Source organism: Vanessa tameamea, chromosome Z (assembly GCF_037043105.1).
Source record: "Vanessa tameamea isolate UH-Manoa-2023 chromosome Z, ilVanTame1 primary haplotype, whole genome shotgun sequence".
Lineage (NCBI taxonomy): Eukaryota > Metazoa > Arthropoda > Insecta > Lepidoptera > Nymphalidae > Vanessa > Vanessa tameamea.
The window spans coordinates 3,519,946-3,541,365 of record NC_087341.1 but is presented as its reverse complement, the minus strand read 5'-3'; the positions used below and the strand labels follow the sequence as shown (position 1 = coordinate 3,541,365).

General features: G+C 31.9%; 1 protein-coding gene across 1 annotated transcript; it reads left to right on the top strand.

The window, feature by feature from the left end:
* Positions 1-492: 492 nt before the first annotated feature.
* Positions 493-20,454, top strand: LOC113403884 (probable citrate synthase 2, mitochondrial). Its single transcript, XM_026644512.2, has 9 exons — positions 493-686; positions 6,565-6,726; positions 7,670-7,899; positions 8,646-8,802; positions 9,426-9,625; positions 17,216-17,348; positions 18,417-18,562; positions 18,695-18,857; positions 19,100-20,454. Exons 1-9 carry the CDS (start codon positions 642-644, stop codon positions 19,259-19,261), a joined length of 1,398 nt encoding a protein of 465 aa, XP_026500297.1. The 5' UTR covers positions 493-641; the 3' UTR covers positions 19,262-20,454.
* Positions 20,455-21,420: the final 966 nt, after the last annotated feature.

Genomic DNA, 21,420 nt, shown 5'->3' with positions numbered 1-21,420 from the left:
CAAAATTGTAAAAAAAATTGAATGATATAATTTTTTTTTAATTTTTTCAACACACTATTATTGATTCTAACTTATAAAGTGTGCATTTAAATATAAATTACACGTTTATGCTTAATCACACACGACAAAACTTTTTAAAGTAAAATATAATGTTACATTAACCGTTATTACTGTTCTTTATAATTAATTTTTTTTTTTATAAATAAATTAATTTCTGAATAATAAAAAACCTTTATTTTTATATATTTATTTTATTAGTAAACAAACAGTATGAGCATAACATGAACTGTCATTTGTATAATTCTGTCTTGAAGTAATGAAGGTTCTTCAAAAATAACTATAAATAATGTTAATAACGAAATAGAATATTTTAAAGCCTTTCCTCATAAGTAAGTAATACATTGTAAGTGCGAAAAAGATAGTTGTTTGAAAATTAATTTAAAAATAAAATTTTAAATTATCGGTTAAATATAAAACCACGCCATCTGTAGTAGCCAAGCGGCAGTAACATTTTAGCGCCACTGGTCATATAACAAGTCAAGTCAGCCAACCTTTCAAAATTCAAAGTTTCCACTCGCGAATACGATCAATAGCGAGGTGTACCTTGGTTGTGTGTTGGTTAGCGCTCGGTGGGTTTTAAAATGGCTTTATTCAGGATCACATCTACAAAATTAATTGAAATACAGGTAATTTTTTGTTGACTAATAAATTATATTGAACAGATACGAATTTATATAACTTTGTACGCAAGTTTTATACATAACCTTCTTTGCCACATTTTGAATTTGAAGTTATGTAATGTGAATAAAACTATTTTCGGATTTAGCTTGTAATTAGTTAATGTTTAAGCGATAATTTACTGCTTCATATTGTTAACGAAAAGCTAATTTTTATACATCGAATTCATATTTCTCATCTTTGAATTAATACGGTAGCCGCATGCCGCCAATCATAGAAAATAAATATATCGAAAATATTTAATGGTTCCTGTAATAAATGAGAAACTCGATTAAGCATAAAAAATTATGTTTAAGCTGTGCCATTGTTTTATATTATTATAGAAAAAAAAAGTAGTTATCCCATATTTTACCATAGTTCTAAATTTCGAATTGATTATAACCGCGGTTATAATGCGAAGAGGCTAATCCAATTTTATTTAGATAGATTATATAACAATAATAGTAATGTAATTAGGACTTGAAGTTTTCGTTTGTCGTGTATCATTTATAAACTATTCTCTTTCTTTAAGTTATATTGGCGCCATTTGATATATTAATTTCATGCTTACTTTATCGTTTACTAAAAATAACGAATACCTAGTAATAAGTAACTTTTAACGTTGTACATACAATATTTAAAAGTGCTGGTCACTCTCTCCGATAATTTTTATAACGTTAATTGTATAATTTGGTATGTACAAATAGATTTTATCGTGAATAATGAATAAAATGAATAATACTTAAACAAAATATGGGGCGTATGTATTTGATTTAAAAGAGGAAAGTAAAATGATACGAAGATTGATGTTCCAATGTATTAATTAATCTACATCGCTGAATACTATAGATAAAAATAAAATAATTTCTGCTGGCACTTTCAATGGTCCGTAATGTCGGTCGTAACGGTATTTCGGTTGTCCTGTCGCGCGTTGCAACAGTGTTCAGTTGAGAATAAGAGAATCTCTGTTTTACCCGCAATGTTTGCAAACAGGCAATCCGTTAACGAAACTAAATATTTTATATCAGGGAATTTGTAAAGAAAACTTCTTTAAAAGTAAGAGTAAGACTGCTTTAAAATTAAATTGGATTGTTATGACTTTCACCGTGTCTTTAATGTCCCTCTTCAGATAACTTCATTTAGTTAGCTCCGAGTTTGAGCACGTGCTTACATGGTTTTAGCGTTATTTAGAAAGTGTAGTAAAAAAATACGTAAAAATATAGTTAGCTCTGTTAAATATAATTTAACCTTTATCTAGGTAATGCAAAGTCGCCATTGTCGTAAAACAAAAAAGTAAAAATACTTCGAAACAAACTTATTTCGTAATTATTATGTCAAAGAATCTTGGCGCCAGTTAGCGAACGAAATCTCGTTAAGAACATGTGAGTCGTCGACTCGTTATTTCAGGGTCGTCCATAGATCTATGGCTTCATAAGGCTGTACTAATTCCAACGAAACCTTTAAAGACACTTAGTACAAGACATACTTTAGCTGGCTGCAATCTGCAATAAAGGCGAAAACACGTGAACCAATAATGTTCAAAAGAATGGTTATTTCAATTGCTGCTAGCTGTATTAAACCATATTTATAAGGCAATATGTTGCTACACTTGTATAATTATACAAATTGATTAGTTTTTTTGCATATTTGCTACCGATAAAGCATATTATCCTATACATAATGTAACTCAGTATTAAATAATTCTCTACAGTGCGATAATGAATTATTCTTATATAATAAAGGCAAGGGTTCTTTATTATCTTTTACAAATTACATGCACGTGATAGGTTGACATTGAATTCACTTACAATTTGTTATCATATTATATCTTATCATTTAGAATATTCTGGTAACGCTTGATCATATTCAATAGAGTAACGCTTTTATAGGCTCGTAGAACGTCTAAAAATAGTAAAGCACTACAAATTCAAAAGTTTCTCAGCTGATAAATTACGTAACGAATACCGACCTGGCAAAACCTACAGCGTGTCCAAAATTAATTCTCTTAATGTCATTGACATTTTGTTTTAAATACAATGAACTATGAAAATGGCTTCTTGCGATTTGATACGTTCTGTCACAGTATTGAGTCAGTAAGATAATTTGACCATGTGGCTTCCTCGCATAAACGATACGAACACGAAGCAAATCACGCAAGTGTTTTCACGATTATCCGCGCTCGGTTACGCAATGCCGCTGAAGGTTATTCTTGTTTCAATGTCGTTCGTAATATTTTGGCGCAAAATTTGTCCGAAGCTATTATGACATCACTTGGTACGCACTGTTAGGTACCGTACAGGCGATAAACGTTCTGAATTGTAGTAGTAAGATTACCGTTTCTTATATTTTATTTGCGTTTTATTTTAGAGCTATTAGCGTATATATTATATATACTATACACTGCTGAAGCCGATTCTTTTATGTCTATTCATATTCTGTTTACGATGGGCGGGCAGGCCTTAAGCAATAGTTCTGTCCAACATCATTTCAAAATATTTTTATACAAATAAACTACGTGACGTACAAAATGATTGTTTCTTAATTATCCACGACATCGTTTGCATTATAGATTTATTTCACCTTTACATAATCCAAGTAGTCGAGGTGCTGATAGGATTTTTAGCAGAAATATGAAACTCTTGAGACTGTAAATAATTAAAATGGATATATTTTCTTTCAAGTCATATTATGAAAGACCGACATTGAGTTATATTTTTTCAAGACAACAGAGGTAACGGCCCATCTTTGTGGAGCGAGAGAAAAAAAATTAGACGAAAGTTTTCACAGATCTGACTCTCCCTTGGACTGTGTGATCTTTATTAAGTAATATGTCATACCAACAAAAACTTGTAAAAAATTAAAAATACCAATAAGTTAAATTTTCATTGAATTTGGACTTTTAATTTTGCAAGTAGCATTTGCATATCATACAGATATAAATGACAGAAATTATTACGTATTTATGTCCAACGACGTATAAATAGGTAGGTGTTTTATAAAGGAATATTTTGCTAGTTCGCATTTCAAATGTGAAGAGTGTCTTCAATTTGTATGTAGATTACATAATTGTTTGTATAGTAACTCTCCAAATTCTTTTTTTATCAGAATAGATACGAGATGACATTGAAAAGATATTAAAATGATGATAGACTAGATTTAACGTAGTTTATAAACGGCGGAGTAATATGTATTTATTTAGTTATTTGAATTTGTATAAGACTTCGTAGGTGTTTGTATATTACCTCATATTCCACCGCTAAACCAAATTTAAAAGTCATCACAGCCAATAAATGTTCTGCTGGTCCTCCTCTCCTTTTGAAGAGAAAGTTTAGAGCTCTAATTTGGATTAGAGCATTCATAAAATTCGGTGGTGGTTGAACCCATAATGACCGATTAAGGTTCGCGTTTGGAACGCAATTGCAAGCCCATATATTAGTGCAATATCTCGGCACGAAATGAGTAAATAGACTTTAATATACTAATATAATCTATAATAATCTACTCATCTTAGATAGGCGGCGCATTGACGACACTGGGTATACTTTATATTTCATAGAATGCTAAAGTTTATACTTATATTACCTCCTTATATTTATTCGAAAGTATCTCAAACGCTATCTATTAAAACAATAATATATTTGACGAGTAAAAATGTACAAAACAATATAAGCTAAGGTTAACAACGTAAGCATGCCGGACAATTTAATAAATTTCCTCGTGATTGACCTTGTTAAAGGGTTTTTTGAACGAGAACATAGTTTCCTCGAGGAAATTTATTTTGGTGAATCGGTTTTTTACCACTTGAAGATAACGTTTCCCTATCCACCGCGTCTGCGCCATGACCTCTTTTTATTACAATGAAGGCGTTTCAAATTCCGCGATAAGTAATATAAAAACTAATTAAATTTGCATTTAGTATAATATACTTGAATTAAAGTTAAAAAACACGTTTTGTTTTTGACGATTTCGTCGGTTTTTGCGAAGTGTTCGTGTGTTTATTCAGAACATTAATATTATTATAATTGGTGACTACCTAACATATAAACTCTACTTGAAACCTTTGTAGTATTCTTTTTTTTAACAACTCGTTAGAATCATTAGTACAGGCGCGATACGTCGTATGTCCTACTTTGAGAAATCTTGCTTACTCGTTACCTTGTATAATATTTGAATTAGGTTACACATTATTCTATTATTTTACGTTGAAATTATGTTTTATCTTTTATTCAGCCTTCGAATAAATTTTTGACCTCATCGGAGCGCGTAGATGACTAATATACTGGTTTTTATCGGAATAACGCACGACCTGTTATGATTATCGCATTGAATTGTCCGGATTTTAATATCCACGTCATACGTACTTTGTACATATTTTAAATAGTTCCAGATGCTTAGTTGAATTTGAGTAATAATATAAGACAAATAACTTGAAATTATGTAGTAACTACGACTAGTAACTAAAAAGTGGGGAAAAGGACAACGGAATACAAAAAATAAATAGCCTATAAACCGACCACGGACGATTCCGCGTCGTATGGCAATATACTCACACAGATACGTTCAGTAGTTTTCACGTGATTGATACACAAAGATCAATCATCATCAATATATAAATATATGTCACTAGTTGCTGTAGAAACCGCGGCTTCGTTCGCGTTTTAAGAGTTGTTAGATGTTATGCATAAAAAGTTTCATCAAATTCAGTTCAGTAGTTTGACCGTGAAAGAGCGACAGACAGAGTTACTATCGCATATGTAATATTAGTATAGATCTAGATCATCATCAAATAATTTTTCTTTCGTCAATTTCTCTTTAAATATTAGTAGTCGTTGATGTAATTCGTATTGATTAATCAAAGCAAGACAGCCGGTATAGGGTACAGTTACGTCAATAACATTAAACTCTGCCCCAGCCTGACCCGAGATCAGCATTGATTAAACATCGTCATGGGTACAGCGATTGTTTTATTGAATTGTCGTTGACATTTCATTTGACTTTCAACTAATAATGCCATCAGTGAAACTATTCTGTAAGAGCCTAGTCGAAACCAATCGATGAACGTGATATTGTAATGTCTGAGTGTGTAAATCATTAATTAATCATAATTTTTTAAGTATGTATATGCAAATTTAAAATAGCGTTAGTTTTTACAGAATAGCACTTTTGATATCTCTACCTACTTTTTGATCACGCTTTCCTTTCAAGTAAGATTTTCCATTATAGTTAATGTTCGTTGATTTTTTTTTTCTTTATTTGACTGTTATTTTATTTTATTATACATCTCACCTTTACCATAAAATGTCAAAAAAGTCTGTCTTCTTTGGAATGTTGAATCATCTCTTATATAAAATGATAAAAATGTAGGTTTTTTATGTAAGGGGTAATGTGCGAAACAAATCATCCACTTTTAATAAAACACTGGAAGAACGCTATAGTATTCAATATCTATGAGTACTATGGGATACAAATTATATCGATAACATATTATTTTTCTCGGTAATAAAATGTACCCAAATGAAGCCGGGGCAGCGCTAGTGTTAGAAAAAGAGATTTAAATGTTTATAATTTATAAGCTGTATATGTTACGCAATATCAATACTTTGATTAAACTTGTATTTCTTAAGTATTGAGTATGCGTCATAGATAGGAAAAACCCTGTGTGGCTAGTACTAACTTTCTCTTGAAAAAAACCCCCCCGAGTATAAATTATTTTGCTTCTTGCCATTCATGTGTACTAAATAGGTATTTCGCGTACAGAGTTTTACCTACAAATTAATATTTTATTAAAGATTAATTCAACTAAATTTAATCTGAGTAATAAATGACAAGTTTTATTTTTGTTTATAGAAAGTATGTCCAACGGCATCGATTCTGCTGCGAAATTTGAGCGCAGAGCAGACCAACCTAAAGAACATACTCCAAGAGAAAATTCCCAAGGAGCAGGAAAAGATCCGTGAATTCCGTAAGAAACATGGAGCCACCAAAGTTGGAGAAGTCACAGTTGACATGGTGAGTCATTAACTTAGTCATCCGTCTGGCAACTAGCCAGCGACTGGTATATGTTGAGGTCCTGGTTTCAAATTCAGCGTTGAGCTGCTAAAAGGTAATTAAGTCGTCAAGTTATTCTCAATGAAGTTTCGTAGTTGGGAAGTCCCGTGCCTATTAATGGTCGTGTTGAATTGCGATCCCTTTGGAGTGTTACTGTGTTAGTGCACTATAATTTTTCCCACGCTGGTAACTACTTGTTAATTGTCGCCATGTCCGAAGTTTAATCATGAAGGTGTCACAAGATTTATTTCGTAAAAATTCAAAAGTTTCGTTCGAAGTTACTACAGTATAGAAAGTGTAATAATAGACACAGATCAGTTTATTAATAAAAATCCTTTATATTTTTGTATGGTTATATATATATTTTTTACTACCTGCCTGCGACTACGTGCGCGTTTGAATGTGACAAAAATGTTATTGTTGTAGCCTAAGTTCCTCCTTATTACATCAACTATCTGCCAGTGAAAGTCCCGTCAAAATCGGCCCAGCCGTTACAGAGATTAGCCGGAACAAACAGACAGACAGATAGCCAAAATTGAAAAAAAATGTTATTTCGATATCTGTACCGTGTATAACATACATATGCATTTAGTCAAAAGCGGTTATTTTAATATTACAAACAGACACTCCAATTTTATTGTATGTATAGATAAATTAACTCGTAATTCGCTGATACCTATGTTATTTAGAGACAATGTCATTGTAGAATTGTCGTGCAATTGTATGACCTTTAAGCGTCCCAATTACATAATTATGTATAAGGAAAATTATTTAACGAAGAAAAACAGTTTTTATCCGTCTGAGCTCTTCTGTTACTTGTTTAAATATTATTGACCCTATTTCAGTGACAATTAGGTTTATATTTCGAATTTTAGTAATAAAACCAAATAATCTTATTATTTAGATGTACGGTGGTATGCGCGGCATCAAAGGATTAGTATGGGAGACGTCAGTGTTGGATCCCGAAGAAGGTATCCGATTCCGTGGTCTCTCGATCCCCGAATGCCAGCAACAACTGCCCAAGGCTAAAGGGGGAGAGGAACCTCTTCCCGAAGGTCTTTTCTGGCTCCTTGTGACCGGTGAGATACCCACCGAAGCGCAAGTCAAAGCTTTATCCAAAGAATGGGCACAGAGGTATGTAAATAATAATTTAATTATATTTTATATGTTGGTAGGTATGGAAGGGGCAAATATAATAACAATTTATAGTACTCCTATTCCAGTACTCTGACGCACATCCCGTGCGTCAGAGTACTGTTTCGAAACATTTGTATAGTGCAGAAAAAACTACTTCAAATTAATAAAATACTAAATTTTCAATAAAATAATACATATTTTTCATCACAACTCATAAAATAATTAATTTAAACTGTGTTTGAAAAACATGCTATGCATTACAAGTACGTTCTTCAGTTACATCAAATGATTTTAGTTTTAAAAATCTAGTTAACCCGTTCTTGGTTTGTAAGAGGTCACAGTTTACGAATGGGATGCTCACCAAGTACATTCCACTAAACAAGTATAAGACTATAGTTATTCTACCTCTGAAATGAAATTCGAAGTTTTACTCAGTTAACTAGTGTAATAAAATACAAGGGATATAACATAGATCCTATGGTTAAACCACTCGTTGCATTGACAATGCAAGAAGTGGTTTATATTTGTTACATGATAGATTGTCCTTGCTAAATTTAAAAAAACTATGGTCATCATACATAAGTTCATGATACCGACTATTCGGCCTTGACGTATCCATTGACGTATCCTTGTACTAGGGACCTCATTTTATTTAAACATTTAACGTTTTTAAAGCATAATATATGATATATGGTATATGTTTGATTCTGCTGAGTTTTCACGTGACATGTGTCTGTGTCCAGGGCTGAACTCCCCGCTCACGTTGTGACGATGCTGAACAACATGCCCAGCAAATTGCACCCGATGTCCCAGTTCTCTGCGGCAGTGACGGCACTCAATAGCGAGTCCAAGTTCGCACAGGCCTATTCCGAGGGTGTACACAAGTCCAAATACTGGGAGGTCAGTTTTAAATTAATGTCAAATACATACGTTGACGCAATTTCTTCTAATTACTTTTTTTCTGCGTATTGTAAATCTATGATTTTTGTCATAAAAAGTTAAACATTTTACACACAATTATACAATTCAAAAAGAAGTTACTTAATACCTGTTGGCCATGAAAGTGACCATGAAACTTGTTAAAGGAAGTTAATTCAAATAAAACTTTGTTTTAAACACGAATCGTAACTTATTTTGTTTGACTTTGTATCTTTATAAAAAACAGTTTGCAAGTTATTGTTACTTTTTAGGATTTATTGTGAAAAATTTGAAGTATATAACGTCACAAAAATACTACGGTCTAGTTTAATGCAAAAAAATGTTAATTTATATGAAGGATTATCTTAGTTATGAATAAATATGAACAAAAACATTACCCATTAAGCATTTCACCTTAGATATTCGAACTTATTAAAAGAGATCAAATGTACCACTGAGTACAGTCGGCGGCATCATTACTCAGTCATTATGCTAATTTTCTAGTAATTCAAATATAATTATATAGATACTATAATGAAAACAATTCCACGATTCCAAGTAATATAACCTTGAAAATGTTAAATAATGATTAATTTGTTTCGTAGTACGTATATGAGGACTCGATGAACCTGATTGCCAAGCTGCCAGTGATTGCTGCCACGATCTACAGGAATACATATCGTGATGGCAAGGGTATCGGAGCAATTGACGACAACAAGGATTGGTCTGCCAATTACTGCACCATGCTCGGTTTCGACGACCCCCAGTTCACCGAGCTGATGAGATTGTACCTCACCATCCACAGGTAATTAAAGTAAATTATCGTCAACCTTCAGTTAGTCTTATCACAGTGCAGGAGTAAGGGTTTGGTGATGACAAGTCTGGGACTGTTGTATTGGTTCTCCGATAATTTAATATATAATGTCTTTCAATCAACGTTCGTTCACTTCAATATATTTCTATTTATTTCATTATTTTCAATAACGCGTCGAATCCAAGTTGGTTTGAAGTCAATATTTAGTATATTTATTGGTACTCAAGAATATTTTAACCACAACAATAGTAAAGCAAAATAAACTAATTTGATATTGAATTGATACGATATCATTGGTCGGTGTGTTGAATAGTCTATGATATTCACTATGGTTTCGCGGAAAAATTACGTTTTGAATGTCAGCGAAGATTATATATGAACTTTGGAAGTAAAAATTAAAGTAGTAAAATGAAAAAGTGCTCTTCTGTATCTAAAGATATCTGATATGCACCGCTGACGTCTAGATTAACCTTCAAGTCTAGTGTGAATAGGCATCTTCTAGGCAAGCGTATTAATGTATCGAATTAAATAATTTAGACGAAAGTGATATACAAGATCGTTTCGACATTAATTTTCGAATATACTTTGACTGATATACTGGAATAAGTTACACGCCATCTCCTTTAGTAGAGAGGTCATAGCCAATAATGTTTATATTTTATCGATTTATAAATATTTTAAGTTTAGTACTTTGTGTTGCCTACTTATCTCCTTCGAATATTATGCTTTAATTTCCAAGATAAAGATGATAAACATGATGAGCTAGATTTTAAACGTTCATTAATATCGATAAAATGATTTCCTCTATACATGTATGTGCAGCCCATGGACAGACAGACAGTTGTTATCATAATTTTATGACCTCATAACGTCAGTTAATTATTTAACGTTAAACGTATATACGTATAACTATTGAGTGGAGTGCTTACAAGATATATTAGTGTGCGTTATACGATTGCCAAATTAGAAACACCAAATTAGTTTATATTATTTAAGTATATTTTTTATATTATAATTGTAATTATTTAAATTAGTTTTATGTTTTGAAAAACTTTTGAACTATTAATCCAAGTTAAATACATACGAAGTTTTTACTGAAACTTTTAGTGCGTTAATAGGGGGGGCATTACCGCACTAAAAGTTATTTTATAAAATCCCTTTTTTTTAGCAGATAATGACGTTATGAAATAAAATAATATATTTCAAATTTCACCCTTCTAGGCTCTGTAGTTTTAGCTGCACGGTTTTATTAAAGATTTAAAAATCTGCTAGTGTCAATTTATCGCAAATCGATTAACATGTAAGTGTTTTTCGATAATGGTGCCAATTGAAATATCGCTTGCTCATTCTCATGTACGCGACTAAAAAGGGATAGCAAGTAATTTATTATATGATTTAATAATATTGTTTGCCTTTATAATTTATTATTTAAGGTAAAGGTTGTGGCAAATAACAATAGTTTTGCAAAAGTCAATTTTGATTTTGTGTCGTTAATTTTATTGCAAAATGGGTCGTAAGTGTTGATATAATATTGAGTGTTCCGGTTCCACTTACTTTGTTTATCGAATATTGCTCGACGTGTTTCGGTATGACGAGGGGTCCCATTTCTGACTTTTAATAAATGAAAAAAGTATTATGTAAATTGATAACTATTTATCGGATTTTATATATTCTTACGACGAGATCTCCTGTTTATAGTATTATCGCGGGTTTTTCCGTTTTCGGTGAAGTAATAAATAAGGACAATATTAAATATAACAACTTCAGCGCACTGCTATCTCAATTTGTTTTATGGATATTTTCCTTCAATTTAGTGCTTCGTATTTGTCGCGTTAGACGTTTAGACGTTTAAAGATAGGTGAGTGACGTCACCGAGCCTCGAGCTGTAGATAATGATTGTAATGAAACGTTTGTTCGTGCTTTGCGTGTTCTCAGTTAATTTAATTCAAAACGATACAAGTACGAGTATCACAGTTTTTAGGATTCCGTTTACAAATCAGCTTAAAAACACCAAAATGTTAAAGGATTGTAAAGAGAGATGAGACGAATCGGACGAAGAATAGCCTAATATTGCCTTTGAATTAAACATCTTTGTATTTATACGAACAATATTTATAAAAATATTATATATATATTATTAAATATACTCTGTACGAAAGTATGTCTATTACGTTAACTGAATTATTTACTATGAAACAGTTTATAAGATTCAATTGAAATGATAATACGATAAAATATCCAATACTATAAGTATATTTCATTCCAGTTCGTTGTTTAGGTATAATTTTTTTTATATAACATTTACACAAGTGATATAAAAAGAATGTAACAATATTGCTACGAATAACTCAATAATGTCTTAACATTAAATATATTTCACAATAATATGGCGACTACTTCCCGCCATAAAATTATGTTAACGTGTCAACCTAATTCATTAATAATAGTTGTATTTGCTAGTATAGTAAATACTTTCGTAAAGATAAGTAATTATTATACAAATTCATAAAACTTTACTCTAATACTCTGTGACGTGCTTAAAAAAAATAATTGGAATGTGTCCTTATATAAAACGGCGTATCGACAGCTGAGCATTAATCGAGTAAATTTTTGTAATTTATTTATATATATTTCCAAAGACATACAATACGTATGAATCAGTAACTAATTGCATGCGGATTATGTAATATGCGATCTTTAGTTATAATTATTATGCATCTTTATAAGTTTATCGTTCGCTATGCATTAAGAATAAATTAAAAACATGAATTGCTATACACACACGCTTCATCTAAACTGATGACAATGTTACAAATACATATACGACTAGAAAATACTGATCCGGTTATAACCGGTAATTTGAAAGTTAATAAAAATATAATGCCCTGCGAAAATAATATCGTTTATGTCGTGAAATATTATTTATTGGTTGTTGCTAATGTGTGCACTGGTTTTTCCATAACGTGTCGCTCGTTGCATGCTGTGTGTAATTTCCCTGCTGTATGCGAATTGCTATGCTCATTATTTCCTCAGCCTTTTTATGCATAAATTCTCTGCAATTTTTAACGTCTTACGCTTCCCAGCCGTCATCTATCTTAATAAAAAAATCGTCACGGCTTCCATCTGTTTTTACGCTTGTGTGCGTGTGTACATATAGAAAAAAAAACATTTGCAAATGTGTGATACGGTTAGGATTTTACGATGCATTTCATTGTGCAATAAAAGATATATATTTTGTAACACAATTGATTACAGCATAAAAGAGAAAGTTTTATAAATATTCATTTTTAAATATAGAATTCATAATAGATTATTTTGTTTATCGCAAAAAGTATAACCTACACTCAATAAATTTTGCCAGCGTGATATATTCAACAGTTTTCTAACGAGGGGCGATATTTCACTTATAAAGACATCGTCTGACCGTATTGTATGTTCTTTGATTGTCCATTGATGCTAAATTGAATTGTTCGCACAATTTTGTCGCTTTGCTTTGCGATATTGCAAGTGATATGACCTCGAGACATCTTTGAAACGATATTTCTTTATAATTTAAACGGTGAATTAAATTGTACCTAAATTTTTTTTTATGTTGTGAGTGGGGTTCGTTGTGTGAGTTTGTTCGTATATTACTAAAGTATAGCCTTTGGATTTACCTTTCACAACAAATAATATTTTATGTCAGCTAGGCTCTAATAACATATGTATAATCTTATCACGATGCGAGTTTCATTCAATTTTTTTAATCAGTTCTCAATATAGTTTATCAGCTTTACCTGATATATATTTTTTAATTTACATCAGATAGGTAGTAAACGGACCATCTGATGGTAAGTGGTGAGTACCACCCATAGTGATTGGCACTCTAAGAAATAATAACCACCCCTTACATCGTCACCCATCGAACATTTCACTTGTGTTCTATGGTGAGTTTCGTATGTCATTAAATATGCTCTAAATCACTAACTAGTATACAACAAAGTCGATTCCCGCTGTCTGTGTGTCCCTGTATATGCTTAGATATTTAAAACTATGCAACGGATTTTGATGCGAATGTTCCACTTACCTTGAGCACTAAAATGTTACCTTTCCTGTACCTGTAGTTATATTGACCGCATCCTTTGAACTGTAACCCATAATACTAATTATTTTCAATACAACATGTATACGTAACGAATTCTATAAGTAATCTTAAGCATAACAAAGTATCTTATCAAATAGTTTTAAAAAAAAAAAACTAGAAACAATGATATCTGTGTAGAGCGATTCATTGTTTGAGCTGGATATCAAATTGTGTACGGCGTAACACGAGACACGTGTCCGACGACACCATTAACCGCATTGTGATATTTTAACGTTAAATAATACCTTAACCGTCCGCGTAATTCGTGTAATTTTCAATGATAATAATCTGAAAATCGTTTTAATCACGACAATAGCTTGATTAAATAGATAGTATGTACGTTATGAGAATCGTTTCAGATATTATGTTGAACGACTGTTCATTTTATTGCGTAGATAAAACTAATATGATATTAATATTCTGAATTTATTTTTATTCCCAGTATTTGTCGGTTATATACATGAGACATATACTCGTATATCAGATATCGCCTCGTAGTAAGAAGTTAGCAGGTTCAAACCTTGGTAAGCACCGATGAGTTTTCATTTGCTTTCGCACTTCGCACTACGATGAAGGAAAATTAAGAACTCTGCCGAATTCTCTCTTCAAAACAATAGCAGTTCTTTGCCCTGCAGTTTATTTACAAGCTGTAACTTTTTAGTTTTATTTAAATGTATATTATAATAGTTACAACTAATACATACATGCAGTAAGAGTTATACATTAAACATACCGTTAAATTTAGAATATACATGCCGGTAGACCAAACTGATAACTCAGTAAATTATCATGTTCTTACATAGTATCAGAATAATGTATTGTTAAATTTCTTTAAATATAAGTAGATGGACTTTCAAATGAGCCACCTTTTAGTAAGTGATCACCTCGTAGACATTGGAGCTGTAAGAAATTTTACATATTCCTTACATCGCCTAAACCTAGTGCCTGTACACTGGCTCACTCACCCTTTAAACATTATTTCTGATCAGTGGGTTCTTACCGAGACGAGCTTGCCGTTCTCTCATTACAAGATTGACCTGAAGTTTCGTCCCAACTAAAGACCCACAGGATTGTTTGACGTTTTTGTCTCTGCTGATTACGCTCGTAGCGTAAAGTTTAGAAGAACCTAACTCGATATAGAGGCTGTAGTCATACTATTAGTATAAATTCTGACTGATTCTTATTATTAAATAAATTAAAATCGGCCCCATAGATACAAGATTATGTAGTTCAACCATGTATATACTTTAGCCTTATAATACAAATGTAGATTAAAGTATAGATGAAGTTTATCTTTTTTGTTGATAAATAGATATAGGCATACACGTTATCGCTCACGCGCATTCAATACTGATAATATGTGCACTGTGGTCTACTAGCTAATGGTCGCTGTAATCTTATATAACATAAATTGATTTTTGCATTTTATTCTAGCAGTTGTAGTTGAATGTTTTTTTTACTCGATACTCGACATTATACCCAAACGATGACCGTGACAATTAGTATTGATACATAATCAAGACAACATTTGGGGGTTATTTTAGTATATTACTAAAACGACTTACGACCAGGCCCAGGGTTCAAACCCGGGATCTAAACAACAAACAGTTATTCGATTTTTCCGTCGACTCAGCACCGGCCCAGAGCCCAAAAATTGACAGTATTTACAATCCCGTGCCTCGGGAAGCATGTAATAATGGATTGCGTGCACCTGTGATTGCGCACACACACTTGTGTGTCATTAATTCCTTCCCAATTAGCTCGTATACCTTTAGAATAGCGGTCGTGGTCGTAATCAGTTGAGAAATGAGAATAAAGATGATATAAATAGTAATTCAGTTAAACTTGTATATATTAGACTACAGGTCCAATTATATCGTATATGTTGTTTATTAAACCGACTATAAAATGTAGGATATGGAGATATACACTCGTATATGTCCAAGATGATCTATTTTGATAGATTAAGACATTTCCTTCGAGTTAAAGTCGATAAAAGTTTTCCAGTGACAAGTGGCCGATAACAATTAATCCATGATGCGTACGTCTACTTGAGAATACGAATCTAGGAATACGTGATAAACTGTCGAGCGAACTGATAATACACGATTGAAATAACATTGTAATAATTCGGACATTTTTATAAATACAAATACAATTGTTTTATGACATTAGCGCTAAAAGTCGCGTGGAAATCCAATTGAAAATCAAATATTATTGTATAGTATGTATTATCGTACATGACCATTAATGTTTGTCTTGGTTTACCTGAAATGATAATACTTGATTGTGTCAATTGGATGAAGTCGAAGAATGGAAAATTCAAATCAAAATATTTCTTTAGTAAGTAGTCATTTATTGACACATTACGAAAAAAAATCCTTTTTATATATATATATATACCCAATAGTAACTCGTCTGGTACCTGTACCAAAACAATTGTTGAGATTAATGTCCCTTACGAGGGAAACATACTCATTCAATAATTTGCCAAGTAGTGTGATAGAAGTTGAAATATCGTTGGACGTCCTGCTTCGTCCTTTGAGTCCTTATCCTTCTTCAAATAGGATTAATATATGTGACGTTCAAATATAACAAACTTTTCAGATTTCTTGCGAATATTAATCGTAAAATAATAATTAATGTATATTGTGAATAAGTACAGTTTCATTTCGGAACCATTAATAGATTAATATTTATAGCCTATTCCAATCTAAGTAGGAATAAAGATAACCAAATCTTAAATTTACGTATTTCATGCGATTTGGTAATAACTCAGCTATATTGTCAACTACTAAGAGATTACGATTAATATATATTTATTTTTCTAATACAATACTATTACACTTGACTACTTATATCCACTATAATTTTACTTTTAAAATTCCGATAACAGTTTCGTCGACGTTCGCCATTTTTTCGCAAATCCATAGTGAATGTCATAGATTAAGTCTCTCGATATCAATTTGCTGTCAAATGTTGTTTATTAGGCTCTCCTCCTCTTATGGTTGGAATAGAGTGTAGAGTAAAACTCGCTGACTATGAATTATAATTTACATATTATTATTAACACGAATATTCTATATGACACCTTTGAAGTACATTGCAATGAACATATTTATTTTTAATGAATGTAAAACTCAATCAATTACTGAGTATCTTCTCAGAGATTATACTTAACAAACCGGTATTAACTACATTTAATCTCGTACAATGACGAATCAAATGTTCCCTTATATACCTACCTACTTGGAGAACATATAATTTGAAGTTAATATGTTTGTACTAAATACATTTATATTGCTGATGATACGATTTCTTAATGCTCATATAAAAGACCAAGAATAAACATCATAATAAAATTGAAAATATAATTATCATAGGAACCGAATATAATAAATATGTATTTTAATGTTTGTTACATTTAATATGTATTATAAACTAATTTATTGTTGCAGTGACCACGAAGGAGGCAACGTGTCCGCGCATACTACTCACTTAGTGGGTTCCGCTCTCAGCGACCCCTACCTGTCCTTCGCAGCTGGACTGAACGGTCTTGCTGGACCTCTTCACGGACTCGCCAATCAAGAGGTAATCAAACTTTGCAATCATTATGAAATCTACTTACGTTCGGTCGTCTTGACACCAACCCTCAGGAATTATTTTGCTAGAGGCGGAAAACTATTCCGCCATTGTATGGTCGGTTATTAACCCTCTTTGCTTATAAAACGCTTATTGATTTCATCTTGTTTGTGGTTATTTAGTGCCAGCTAATGATGGTATTAGTGATTTAGACAAAATGTTTCACAGCTGCCTTAAGATTAGTTTAATTGTGATAACTATAACCACCCCCTCCACCCATAGACATTGGCACCCTATGAAATATTAATAATTCCTTATATCTCCAATGCGCCAGCAACGTTGCGAAGATGTTATGTTCCTCGTGCCTTGCTTATTACAATTGCTCACTCAAAACTGGAACAGAACAACAATAAATATTGCTGTTCGGCGGTGGAATATGCGATTAGTTTGTGGTACCTTCCCAGGCGGGCTTAACAACAGATTATATATTCGATTACGAACAAAAACAATAATATTACAGTTATGGAATTATAATTGAAATACGAATTTTACAACATTTTAATACTAAGCTTATCACTCAATCACTCAAAATTAAAAATACCTAACATTTTGGTAACTCAGTTGGTTAAGAAATTAAAATAAATCAATAAATAAAATACTATATGACTGCAAAACAAAGGACGATTAAGTAGTACACTTTATGTTGCCATTGTTTGAAGAGATCAACAAACAGAGCAGTGAGTGTTTGTTTAGTCGCATGTACACATTTCTAAGAATAATCGGTAGTATTATTATTTCGTAATATAAGTGAGGTATATATAGTTTAGGTATATATGGACCATTTTAATAGTTTGTAGATCCCATTCGGTTAACGTAAATTAAGATTCTTTTATAGACAAATATGCGAGTGAATTGCTATAGCTGGACAAACTCAATAATAATTATGTTTTTTAAAGTAGTTGATAATGTCGATTAATGATATTTTAAAATAGTTATAGAATGAGTAAATTTTGATTTTTGATTGTCTTAGAATTTGTAGTTACAATAAACAATAGTTTAAACTTATTTGTTTTATAGGTGTTGGTCTGGTTGGAGAAACTCCGTAAGCAGGTGGGCGACAACTTCACAGAAGAAGGCCTTAAGGAATTCATCTGGAAGACTCTCAAGTCTGGCCAAGTTGTGCCCGGTTACGGTCATGCTGTGCTTAGAAAGACTGACCCAAGGTAAACATATAGAAAAATTATATTAAAAAAAGATTTGTTTAGTAATATAAACAATAATATCATGATAACCTTATAGTTAAATCATAATATATAAAAAGATATTATTAATGATTTTCATTTTGATACTTCTAGGTACACTTGCCAACGTGAGTTTGCTCTGAAGCACTTGCCCAACGACCCACTCTTCAAGTTGGTAGCTGCCGTGTACAAGGTTGTCCCACCAATCCTAACCGAGCTCGGCAAGGTCAAGAACCCCTGGCCCAATGTAGACTCTCACTCTGGTGTGCTATTACAGGTAAATAAAACTATAATATTATTTATTGGATACATGATCTGGTACTAATGACAAATGTGTTTCTAAATATTATAAGCTTTTGACTTATTATTATTACATATAGAATGCATAAATGACAATAGTTAATTCCTTATTATTCCAATATATTCAAGGTCAAAATTGTACAAAAGTTATTGTAATCATTTATTATTTTGTAATGAATATGCAAGTATGTTTTTACTTATATCTGTGTGTTTTCACAGTATTACGGACTGAAGGAAATGAACTACTACACCGTTATGTTCGGCGTGTCCCGTGCTCTCGGCGTGCTCGCTCAACTGATCTGGTCCCGCGCTCTAGGCTTACCCATCGAACGCCCCAAGTCCCTCAGCACCGAACTCCTTATTAAGCAGATTGGCAAGTAACCCCCCTCAACACCCACTAGGCGATTCACTGCCATCTGACATGTTGCAATGCAGGAAACAATGTAGTCAGATCGCCTACGTATCAGTACTCCATGTAGTGGCCATGTAGTGATAGTTTTGTCACTATTGCCCGGTTTCTTTACACATCTTGATTCACACACAACACCAATAGTCAATTTGTTTATGGAAGGTATTTTTCAAAATTTTAACTTAAATTAAAATATTGTTTAGCGGTAAGTGTAAGTGAATGTTTTGATAGTGTTATTTTCTTTTTTAATTTATATAATTGTTGATGCATTATACAATATCTTACAATTATCTCGGTGTACTTATATCTGTGATTGTATTATATTTTGTATGCGGTATTTTGTATACATATATTTAGATTTAAAAAAATTTAATCTATTATATTGAAAGTTAAATTGACTGGTGGTGTGATTCAACTCCGGGCTTCGTAGCTGCTCTAGATTAGCGAGATGTTTCGTTGTTGGGTTCATTGAATAAATGTAGGGTTTTTCATAGCAAATGTGATAGTATGCTGTGCATACTGTTGTTTTAGAAAATGAATACGACGAACAGAACGATATTCACGTCTTTATACTAGATTGAAGTGACGTTACTCACTCAGTATTGTATTGTTGTCATTGTATTTAGATTCAATAGGTTCTGTTAATCGTAGTAAGACATTTATGAGGTATTAGTAAGTGCTTAGTTTTCAGTTTAAGAAAACTCGATTCATACTTCTTACCTATAAACATCTTACCGTTTTATTTATTTATTCTTCATCGTATAACATTTTCGTAGTTGTACTGTAATTTAAAATCAAGTTACCAAAGTATTGTTGGTATTCATTTTGTGGATACGGAGGAACAATTTGATTGAACAGTTTTATGTATAAATGTATCGATTTATAATGATTTTATTGTAAACTAATAGTGTGATATTATATTGATTGAATTAATTCGCACAGCTCTGTCATGTAATTAGTGATGTTACATCAGACGATCATTGTTTCTTTGTTCATGGATATTTATTCGATCACCTTAGTTGTATGGTTGTGTGTGTGGTTTGGTGCGCTGAGCGCGTACAATATTATATCGAGAAACTATGTCGTGAAATGTTCTATCTGCGAATATCATGGCGACGATATGGTAAATTGACAATACTAAAATAAATTGGTACGGTGTAGTTACTGTCCGTGTTTTTTATTGCTCGTGCAGTCACGGCGGACGCTTTACATTGCGATATGTATGTCATAATAAAAGTAATTATTGCAATCTGTAAAGTGACTCGCTCAAGTGCTGCACTTGTGCATTACTTCTATTCTTTTAATTTTTTCCCCCGAAAAGATCACATTATTTAATGCCAGTTCAGATTAATTAATGATTTATTGAACACTTAAATTGTCCATTAATATGATTTTTTTAATTCAAAGATTCTTGATAAATAAATTATTTAATTAACCAATTTCATATCAAACAGATTTAAGAAGACATGGAGATGTCATTGAAAAGGAACGTGACATTTAGAAAATCCAGCATCTAGTGTTTATATTATTTAGTTTCTTTAAAGTCTAATTGTACTACATTACAACTTTGACAATTTAAAAAAATATTAGCTAAATGTGTACTTTTCTTTTGAAGTAGGAAATAAGATTTTTTTTGTGTATAAGATATTATAAAAGGTAGTAGCTTCGGAATCGTTATTGGATTTAAGGATGAATCCTTATACAGTTCAACCTAAATTAAATTTCTACAATATCTTAGAATCAAATTTTTGTTTAATCTAAGAAATGGTGGAATTTGGTTAGTTGATTCAAGACAAGTTCTTTGGTTTTGGAAATCTTGTTTTAAAATAAAAATTCATGGATTATAATAAACAAATTAAGAACATAACTAGGTGATTATCAAACTGTAAATTAATAAGAAAATCCACCTACGATAACTTAATTATAATACTTGAAAAGAGGAAAGCACCAATGTTGCCGCCGTGACAACTTATCTGCTGCACGCTGTGAACAGCATTAGACATCGGCCGAAGTGTTGGTAGTGTAACCAATTGGGCGGATTGCTTACAGAACTTAGTCAATAAAGTCAAATCTACCATTTACTGTGACAATTAAAACATTTATAATAAATATTAAAAAATAAATATTTTTA

Bases quoted from the DNA above. Each gene is read 5' to 3' on its own strand.
- LOC113403884 (XM_026644512.2), top strand. From the start codon at position 642: ATGGCTTTATTCAGGATCACATCTACAAAATTAATTGAAATACAG. The intron at 8,803-9,425 runs GTCAGTTTTAAA...TTTGTTTCGTAG, and splicing joins ACAAGTCCAAATACTGGGAG to TACGTATATGAGGACTCGAT. The intron at 18,563-18,694 runs GTAAACATATAG...TGATACTTCTAG, and splicing joins CTTAGAAAGACTGACCCAAG to GTACACTTGCCAACGTGAGT.